A 10,795-nucleotide genomic window follows, 5' to 3' on the forward strand; every position below is an offset into this window, starting at 1 on the left:
CAGGAGTATTCCAACAAGCTCAAGAAAACGACAGAAGAGCTGAACCTTCTCCAGAAAGACCTGGCCATGAAGCTCAAGGTAGAAACAGAGCAGCTGGAGGCCCTTCAACAGTAGAAGGAAGTACTTCAGAGGATTTCAGTAAACTCGTGAGGGGGAGAGGGCCTTGAACAAGCAAGAGCACACCCTGAGGCTCCAGGCCTGGGAAATGGAGAAAGCACCGAGCCAGGAAATCCAGGACCTGAAAACACTCCAGGACCAGAGGAGCTTAAACATCCGGGAGCACACAACACTGCTCAAAAGACATGGAGGCGAGGGATTCTCTTGGCCAGGAGATGGCAGCACTGCACCAAGAGCTGGAAGGGCAGGCCCTCAAGCTGAAGGTATCAGACATGGAGAACGGGACTCTCTGTCATCAGGGAAAACTTAACAGCAGAGATGCAGGGGTGAGGAGCCCTGCAGACTGGGATGAGAGGGAGTTTGGACAGAAAATTCAGAAAAAGTCAAAGAGACAAATCAAGTTCCTCACCTCCAAACAGAGGAAGGTGACAAGCAAAGGAGAAGACAAAGGAGAAGAAGGAGTCATCATCTAGCAATGACCACAACATACTCTTGAATGGCTTCAACATACTCTTGAATGGCTTCACAAAAGTACCTAAGCACATTGACACCTGTGCCTCCACCCCTTTTCTGTTCAATAAAAGATTTCACAAGCAACACTCTTACAATAATGCTGTCTGTTTTGTTTTATTTCTGTGGAGATTTTGAAGCATCACTACTGTCGACACTGCACAGCATTTAAGACAGCAAGACGGAGTGTTGCAAAGAAAAAAAGCATTAAATCTTCAGTTGTTCATGCATTTAACATTCAAATTGTTTTGTCTTTTATTTTCATTTATTCTTTATTCAGCCAGGATGTTCCCTCTGAGATACGAGAATTCTTGCACCAAGGAGTCCTGGTGAAGACAGCAGCACAAGCAGCTAGAAGTGAATGTAAGTTTACCTTTTTGAGTGGTTTTACAATTTAAATGCTGTTGTCAAACACTGAAGTACAGCTTTGAAATGGATCTTCACATATTGCCTAATACAATTATAAATGCATTAGTGTTGCAATAGACTATGGAATAAAAGCTTAATATTTCATAACTTCTCTTCGGTTACAAAGTTCCGTGTGGAAGATTTTAGCAACAGTTGTGCCTGTCCTGGGTCAGTGTGTTATGTCACTGTGTTAGTTGTCAGTTGACCTGCCTCTCTGACCCATGTTTCCCAAGCAGTTGCTGGCACAAACCACCAGGTGGCAGCCAAGCTCAATTCATGTCTGCAGTGAAGCAACAGAGCTGCTGGACTCTCTCTTTGTCCAAGGACTTGTCTCTTTGTGATGTTACAATCATGTCAGATACTTCACATAACTGCTCAGTGCTTTTTACATTTTCATTCAGGCCATTTTCAGTTTGGTGTAGGTTGCAGTAGAGTAGTAATTAAAGTTAAAAAAAAAAAAAAAAAGTCTGTATTGAATGTTAACAGTACCGAACTGAATGATAACTGTACCATTAATAAACTTTGTACCAGTGTAGAACCAATATTGTACTGATATTCACTTTACTATCCATTTTGACAACACTCCAGACCTGATAACATGCAAGGCGATGGAATTCGTTTTTGACTGAGTGTTCCATATATTTATGGCATAAGATTTGCATGTTTGCTTTTTGAGTGTTGAGTCTAAACACATTTCTAATCCAAGACTTAAATCAATAACCTGGACAGATATAATATGCTGTATATACTGGAATAATAATCTTTATTTATTCTGCGCTCAAAACACATTTACAAAGCGCTTTAAGTAGGCAGAAATGAAAACACAAATTATGTAATCAGTGATAAACGCTGACGTAATGTAAGAAAAGCCAGACATAGACGATGTATACTGCTGTTAATTCGCAGCAGTAAAGTGACAGCTTCCCAGCGTTTCGAGGGGGTGTGTCATATTATGGTGTTTTACATCCCTGGGGAGCAATAACACTTTTCTGTGATTGTTTTTTTCCCCCCTCTCTCTCTCTCTCTCTCTCTCTCTCTCTCTCTCTCTCTCTTGCTTCCTCATCTGCATGGCTTTTCTCACAGCATAGGGTGACCGGACTCATTTCAATCTGTTTCAGGTTGTATTTTTGGGGGTTGTGACGGGAAGGTCAGAGGTTGTGGGATTAGGGGTGGCTGTGTCACAGAGGTCATGGGGTTGAGGCATTAGACGCCTAGTATCGCACATGGGACAGTCCCCGTAAACCTCCAAATTCCTCCAGTGTATTCTGTCCTGTATTCTCTGGGCGACTCGGTGGGCGTTAATGTGTCCTGCATGAGTACTCCCCAAAGCTAGACCCCCCCCCCCCACACACACACACATACTACCACCACCAGTGTCTTTCTCCACCTCACACATATGCTACTCCAACAATGAGGGACAATGGCCACCACTTGAAGTTAAGTTGGAGATGACTTGGGACTCTGCCTATTGTTAGTGTTAAGCATTGTTACCCCAACAATGTCCCTGCTGAGGAAAGTTTCTTCCACTTTTCATTCCTTGTGAAAGAATGGAAGAGCAGAGGGAGGGTAAAGGCCCTCATCTGAATTTTATTGGGCAGAAGTTTTGTCCTGTCATTGATGGAGATGAGGCGTTACTGATATAGCAGATTGGGGGGTGGTCCGCTTTGCAATGTGAGACGTGAATTTATATGACCTGCAATGATGTGAAGTCAGACACGGCTTTATGAGTGAAGGATCTCCAAAACTTAAAAACTTCCAAGTATCTGCACATTTCTCATCACATGAATATTACTTGTTACAACTAGGATATTTAATTGGCAAAGGCAGCACAATCCAATTCAATACATATCATGACACACAGGTCATTGTGTCAGTCTACATAGCAAAGCCCCACAGAAGTAAGTAAAAATGTATAAACAGGGCTTAAAATGCTAATAAAATATACACATGAGGAACTCAGTGACAAGCTGATTCTAAATCCCATTCTTAGTTATTACAGCAGAATGAGCACAATGTACCTACTTACTATGCAGTTTCACCACTTTGTCTACTAATGTAAAGGTTCATAATCATATTCATTATGAATATGATTGATATGATATCAGAGTTCAGATTATGACATAATCTGAACTCTGATATCCAATGGCATTGATGCAACACTTTTTAATGTCTCTTAAATCCCAGTCTTTTGATATTACATGTCCATAAAAATGCTGAAAAAAAGAGCAAAATGCCCTTATATTTGGGTTGTAATGGAGTGAAAGAGCTGCGCAAAACTCTTGAGGCATGTATACGTTAAATTCTTTGAGAATTTATGAGCATTCATCATCTTTTACTGTGTCATAACAAAGTGGTTCACCGTCCCCTTTGAAACTGCACAGTCTGGCTTTAACATATGCACTTAATTAAGAAGTATATAAACAATACTTATCAAAACAAGGGGGTGGAGAGCTTACAGCTGTATTGATTTTTTTTTTTTTTTTTTGGTCTATTTTCAACCGAGATCACATGGGTGTGTGCAGTATAACCACACGGCTCTTACTCTTGTAATTTAACATAGACAATGGGCTCTAGAGTGGCTTGGATTGATGCAGGGACAGGTTTATGATGAACTGGCACGACTTGGAATGAGCTGAGCTGCTTGTTGTACTGCCAGGTGGTACCATAAGCAATCCCAAGCGCCCATACTGTGACCTGCCCGTCCAACCTGAGACGCCACTCTCGGGCTGTAAGTGTGTTTGACCTCAGGCCCCTCTCTGACAACAGATGTCCCCCACTAATCAGTGTCATTAACTTGGCCTGAATGTGGCTGGGGCTTTGTCTCGACCAGCGAGATGCTTAATTAAGGAGAGGGTGGGCACGCTATGGCCTCCTCTGATCAATACGTCGGGTAGAGGGAGGTGGAGGAGAGACTGGGCCAGAGGTATACGATGGTGACCTTGTCTTGTCACGGGACGTTGGTGAACTCTGACCTCTCACTTGCCTGAAGGCACCAAGCACAAAGCATTTATTTTCATGGAATCCATTCTGACGCTGAAATGTGTTTACGTCTCTGTTTCATCGTTGCTTGACTCAATGCCGTTATGCCAGTGTTCAAATGATTTCAGCCGCTATCATGAATGTCAAGTCAGTGAGTGTGTGAGTTTCATGTGAAAGGGGAAGAGTGTGTGTGTGTGTGTGTGTGTGGGGTGCTTTTTGTCTTTAGCAGAGCCTGTCCGTAAACATCTCCTAAAGACCGAATACAGTGATGTTTGTTTCACATGTTACCTTGTTTGATGAGCACGGAGAGGAAGATTACCTCACTTACACTCGTGGACACTTCAAGCTGTGAACCTCTGCTGCTTGTGTACTTTTTGTGCTCCTTTGTCTTAAAACACATGACACTCACATGCACCCTCCTCCTCTGTAAATGTTTTAGATTCTCAAGTGTCTTCTTTGAATACACCTCATAAACGATGCACCTTCCTCTGGGTTAAACTGCAGTGCATGCTCCGTTCTCATCTTTTGTCATACAAATTCACACCACAGCAGCTGTGGTACCAAGATGACAAGTTGTCAATATTTAACGCTCAAGACCGCTGCACAGCTTCTTTGTCTGCCTTCCAAAGTGGTTTCGAAATATTTACCTTTCAGTTACAGCTGGATGATCCACCTGTGGACAGACAGAAACCGACAAGAACAAACAAGCCTTCTAACTGTCTGAAGAAAAGACAGAAACATTTGTTAAAACAGAAAGAGGAGTTCTGTGTGCATGCGTGTTTAATCATGTACAGTTCACACACAAAGTCTTGTTCATGTGTGCTGTATATTTTAAAAAGCTAAACGTGACCCCTGATGCTCCCCTCTTGTGTCACACTGACAGATGGGATTAATGGAAACCCAGATGGGATTAATGGAAACGAGAATAAAGTTGGAAACTAATGTTTGATGTATTTTTTACATCATACTCTGTGGAGGTGGGACTTGGTGCCTCACGGTGCTGAAACAGTGGACAAAGACATCTGCCTTGAGTGGACACAGTCACAGCGTCTAATTGCCTGGTGGAATATCTGGACTGGATCATGCTGCTGTAATGAAATATTAATCCAGCAACATGCAGGATATCATTCGCCACTCAGTGGAATAAAGACGCCAGTTGGAGAAGTTTGTGGGTATAGTGAACAATATTCACTCCCTGCAGGTACGGGATGAAACTGAGTCGTCACAGTTGGAAGGAAAAGGTGAATTCAGTGCCTCAGGCTTGATCATGACAAAATTCACGTTGTCTTGGGACAAAGCTGACACTATTTATAGTTACACTATTAGCTTTAGAATCTGACTCCTGAAAGATAAAAAAAAAAAAGATAAAAAAAAGTTTCCTTATAATTATGATTGTTGTTGTTTTTATTCTTATTCTTATTTGTTTGTTTGCTTGTTTGTTTATTTATGTATTTATTTTGCTGCTGCTGTTGTATGAAGGGGTCCTGTTACTGAGATTAAACAAAATAAAGGAGAAGAAGGAGAAAAAGAAAGAAAGAAGAAATAATGACTATCATAATATATGTCATGACCACAAATGGCTCTGCGCGCTGGGCGTGGCCGAGCACTTTCCCCCGCCTTTTATGCAAATGAAAGGGCTTACCCGGATCTACCGCTGCAGATACTGCGAGGCTCCTCCCTGCACTTTATCACCTTATAACAGGATATCTCACTGGCGCGAAAAACGCACTGTGGCTTTCTATTAGAGGTTGCGGGGCGGACCAGTTGCCTGTTTGAGCCCTGTCGGCGCTTTTGCCGGATAGAAGAAGTAGACTCACTGCGGCGAAAGCCAACATCTCTCTTCCCCACAAGTGACGCCCTCATCTCGTCAACTCGGACAGCTTTATCCATTTCCCCCCCTCCTCAAACTGTGGAGTTTGGTTTCACTGGGAGATGTTCCATGCCCTGAATTGCGCATTGGGTGTTTCTTGGAGAGCCTGACCCGGTGAGTAGTTTTATTCTGGCCATCGACGACCTATGAAAGTTTCAAAGGAGGAAATACAGGACAGCGCAGCCGACTTCCAGCCATGCCCATTTGTAGAGTGTGAAGCAGTGCACTTTTGTGTCTACCCGAATCGGATGCCTGCCCTCTGAGATGCATTTGGAACAAAGCCTACATTTCTGGACATGCCTTAATGTTGTAGTTTTATTTGTCGGATTTTCCTGTAAAACTCCCTTTCCCAAGATCCGCTCCACTGTACACAGAGTGCTGCATTAAAACTGTAGCTCATATATAACTACATTATGTAATAACCTTGTGTGCCTGGACGGTTTGAGCCCATCACTGCAAAGGGAGCATCCGCAAGATGCAATCAATTATTAATGTGGTCCCATTTGTAGAAAGTAGGCTATTAGCGGCATGTGATATCCTAATAGGCCATTAGATGGATATTTGAAATGTGATCATGCATCTGCCGGAAAGTGACGCTAAGTCCGCTCCAAAAGATCGTGTTTGTTAATTACTGCAATTTGTCCCTTCAGGTTGTGTGAAGACCCCACTACAGAGGCTATTGGTGTCATCTTTCTTGTTATCAGTTCCTGGTCTAAACACTAGAGGATCTTATCCGCTGGAACATGGAGCTCGACTGTTACCAGCACTATTTTTTCGACGACTTCGACACGGAGGAAGATTTTTACAAGTCAACCGCACCAAGCGAGGACATTTGGAAAAAGTTCGAGCTGCTGCCCACCCCTCCTATGTCTCCCACCCGGACACTGAGCGGTGCTGCCGTGCACTTTTCCCCGGGAGACAAGCTCAGCTGGCTGTCCAAGGTCCTGGGTCAGGACGAGGAGTGCGAGGGTCAGTTTATAAACGACACGGAAGAGCTGTTCGGAAACCTCAGCTCCATCATCATCCAGGATTGCATGTGGAGTAGTTTCTCTGCCAGCAAGCAGCTGGAGAAAGTCAGTGGGAGGCTGTCCACCGCAGCACAAATTGGCGTCTCCCCGGTGGCTCAGATCTCCGTGAGACCGAGCAAAGCGCAGTGCGTCTCGCCCGGTGCGCCACTGGCCGCCTCAACGACAGACTGCGTCGACCCCGCGGCTGTTCTCACCTTCCCGGCAAACAGCTGCAGGAAGTCGGCGTCGTCTGGCTCCGAGTCTCGCTCCGATTCCTCTGGTAAGGAACCAGTCATGCACTAAATTGCCCCACCCTGCCTATGCCTCGGGATTATATTGCCCTCTAACGATGCGTAATTTGGAGAGCCGGGCTGCAGAGCGCATCCCTGTTTATAAGTCTAAAGTATGGTGTTGCATAACTCTTGACGTCTGGTGCAGCGGGGTCATCCAGTGCAATGCAGTCACCTAAACTCACTCATTTTGGCGACATACTTACGCGCATGTATATTCTCAACACTGTGCTTACGCCGTCAAGTCTTTTAAAAACCGCGCCCCCGGCCGTTTTGCTTGAGTTTCCCCTCTTAGAATGTCTTCCACTCGCTTTGCATTACAATTAGAGTGCAGCAGAGGGGCGGGATGATGGGAGCCCTGATGATTTATTACTTTACACACACACAGCGGCAGACCGTGAGAGAAACTCTTTCAGACTTCCCAAATGAGGCAGAGCCTCTGCCCACCGGTCTCCTCATTTAAATTGTTGATGAATATGCTCGGTCCGCACTCACAAAAGCCTGAATCCCTACAGGCATTCACATGGATGACCACTTCTCCATTAACACTTATCCTGTGCTCTGCCCCCCTCATGTTGAGGAATGTTAGTTTGCATAGTTTCCTGGGGAATCTACACCCCCAAGATATCCAGATCTTGTCAAATTTAGATTTGGTCTGATGTGGTGGCATATAGAGTTTGCTCTTTATTAATGTACTGATATGTGAAACTGAAAAAGTTTGGTTTTGTGTATTGATGGGTGAATGGTTGTCTTTCTCGTTCATCACAGATGATGAGGAGGAAATTGATGTTGTCACTGTGGAGAGCAAGCAAAACCGGACGCGGCAGGTGAATGGCCGAAAACCGGTGACCATCACAGTCCGTGCCGACCCCTGCCCCAAACGTTTTCACATGTCTGTCCACCGGCAGCAGCACAACTACGCTGCCCGCTCACCGGACAGTGAGCCAGAACCTGAGCACGACGAGGAAGAGGACGAGTCTGAGGAGGAACCTCAGTGCAAACGTACCTGCCAGGAGTCCAGTCAGCAGCCGGGCTCCTCTGCTCGCCTCTCCCACTCAGCCTCCAACTCAGACAGTCCTCAGAGCTCCGACACAGAGGACAGTGACCGCAGACGGAACCACAACTTCCTGGAAAGGAAGAGGCGGAATGACCTTCGGTCCCGCTTCCTGGCCCTGCGGGATCAGATCCCTGGTCTGGTGGAGTCTGCCAAGACCCCAAAGGTGGCCATCCTGACTCAGGCAACAGAGTACCTGGTCCAGCTGCACACCAGAGAGAAGCAGCAGGTCCAGGAGAAGAAGCGGCTCAAAGCCCGACAGCAGCAGCTCCTCCGCAAGTTAGCCGACTTAAAACGCTCCTGAGACCCACATAAGCTGGTTCCAAAATAAACTTCACTGTCACTTTCCAAAACACTACGGACTTTATATTATAACATGCCTTGTATGAAGAGCAATGGATTTCATTTCTAATAAAAGCCTCATTCATATTGCTATGAGCTTCCTATGAGTTGACTCTTGGCTGGCCTGTGAACCCATGACGGCGGAGGCTGGACGTTAGAGCTTTGTGTCATGTGAATTATATTTTCATTTGCACTGTGTTTTTGTATAAATGTAGCTCTGACTGAGGTATGCATTGATGTGTGATGAGAGAAATTGTTTTAAAAAATGACAAAAAAAAAAAATTCTAGTGGTAGTGAATATCTGTAATCTACAGGATGTATGTGCTGAAAACAACAAACTTGGGCTTATCAATGAATTTTATTATTGCACACTTCTGTTGGAGAAAAGTGTAAATACTCTGTGAATAGCTCTCATTTGATGTACAAATTATTATGTAAATAATATCTTATCACTCCTGGTGAAGGAGACAGAATCACTTGTCATTGTCAAAGTTCAACTTGTCATTGAACTTTGCTCCTCTGTACAGCATGCCATCAGGCATTAAGGGCCTCTATTTTGTTAAGAAAATATAAAAAAAATGGGCAAAAAAAATATAAATATGAAGCACTGGTGTACTTTATATTCACCCGCCACTTTGTGTGATTTTTTTTTTCAATGCTTTTTTTGATGCATGCTTACATTGCCAGCAACATTAAATTTTTATACCATATTTGCATATAATCCTGGAGTCCTGGAGTTTTTTTCCATTTAGATGAAGAATAATGCAACGTGCTGTTAATAAGTAATAACTTACTGTATGCCTCCTCCTTCTGTCAGCTTTATAAAAATTTCTCAGGGATACAAATGCTTTTTTATCGTTGGTGTCTCCGAACACTTTGACCTTGCCATCGAAGTGATTTTGTTCTCATTTCAGAAACATGAGCACAATTTTTTTACCTGTTTCTATGGTAACCTGAGGAAAACTCAAATTGATATGAGACCTTGATTTAAATGTCAGAGGTTGAGGTATCAGATGCCTCTGGCTTATCATGCCTCTCGCTGATACCACATATATTTTGAAACATGCTAACTTGATAGCGCCTCTCAGAACATCAATTGAATGCAAACGGACTGAAAATGGGGGCAGGTTATCAAAATGATTGGTTTATTTAACCCTCCATAACACTGATTCTTAGGCAGTGTTTAAGAGAAGTGCATCATGTGTGCTAACAGTAAGTGTACAGGAGGTGAGAGTGAGCGTGTCCTTGAGATTTGCCCTTGAAGTGTGTATGATACCTCTGAGGATCCTCCCCTCTGCAGTGGCTGCTGCATGCTGGGCACCTGATGTGCTCTGAACTAGGTTACACTCACACACACACATGCACACACTACACAATCGATATCTTTAGAACAGTCCCCTGGGTTCGGAGAGAGGGATTGTGTGAACTGCTACTTTGAGCTCAGTTCAGTGTGATGCTATCAGGACAGGTATGCAGTGAGTGAGCATCACCACCTCACATGAGTGAAGTGCTGAACTTCTGTGGCTGACATGCGGAGGCAAAAGTCCATGTTCTCTTAATCACTTCTGCATTACTGGACCCAGACTAGTTTAATGTCCCTGTTCACTGTGTCGTTGCCCGGTGTTTGTTTTGGGATGTACCTGTCACTGGCCTGGACCTTTGTTCCTGAATCTGTAGTTTTGAAGTCCATGTGTCATGTGCCAGTCAGCCCTCCTTTACACACAGCTGGCCTCGCTGTTGGCCCCTGAGAGCCACTCACACAATTTGAGGGCACTTAGCAAGGCATCACTAGATTAGTTAGCGCCTTGCTGCCATTAACCAAACAGCCCGCCTTGAGTTTTGTTTGCAGTGGGAGAGTGTTTGACTGCATATTAAGAGTTTCCTGTTTCCCTGTGGTCACCTGTTTCCCTGACTCTGAACCCCTATCTGCTCCTTTATTGGAGGTCAAGTAAACAAAGTGACCGATATGTGGACGTACCCTGAAATATGCATCATTTTCAACAATATTGCACGTTTGTCGGTGAGTGATACTGATGTACCAGTGACCTCACCAACAAGTCTCCGCAAGTCTGGCTGACAAAGACTTGAACTCTAATCATCTGAATAATAAACTCAAACAACTGCTTCATTCAAGAACAGCCGGATAGACTTGCCAGGCACACCCTGAACTGCAACCGTCTCAAACCTCAGCAGCCTTTGTTATGGCTTGGGAATGGTT

General features: G+C 44.3%; 1 protein-coding gene across 1 annotated transcript; it reads left to right on the forward strand.

Annotated features, from left to right (window-relative positions):
- Nucleotides 1–5,720: 5,720 nt before the first annotated feature.
- Nucleotides 5,721–9,298, forward strand: LOC115354756 (protein L-Myc-1b-like). The gene is made up of 3 exons (XM_030045257.1): nucleotides 5,721–5,998; nucleotides 6,535–7,171; nucleotides 7,950–9,298. The coding sequence occupies exons 2-3, from the start codon at nucleotides 6,628–6,630 to the stop codon at nucleotides 8,537–8,539; spliced, it is 1,134 nt and encodes a 377-aa protein (XP_029901117.1). The 5' UTR covers nucleotides 5,721–5,998; nucleotides 6,535–6,627; the 3' UTR covers nucleotides 8,540–9,298.
- The last annotated feature ends 1,497 nt before the right edge of the window (nucleotides 9,299–10,795 follow it).

This window comes from Myripristis murdjan, chromosome 22 (assembly GCF_902150065.1).
Source record: "Myripristis murdjan chromosome 22, fMyrMur1.1, whole genome shotgun sequence".
In the NCBI taxonomy this organism is placed as follows: Eukaryota; Metazoa; Chordata; class Actinopteri; order Holocentriformes; family Holocentridae; genus Myripristis; species Myripristis murdjan.

Bases quoted from the DNA above. Each gene is read 5' to 3' on its own strand.
- LOC115354756 (XM_030045257.1), top strand. From the start codon at position 6,628: ATGGAGCTCGACTGTTACCAGCACTATTTTTTCGACGACTTCGACACG. The intron at 7,172-7,949 runs GTAAGGAACCAG...CGTTCATCACAG, and splicing joins GTCTCGCTCCGATTCCTCTG to ATGATGAGGAGGAAATTGAT.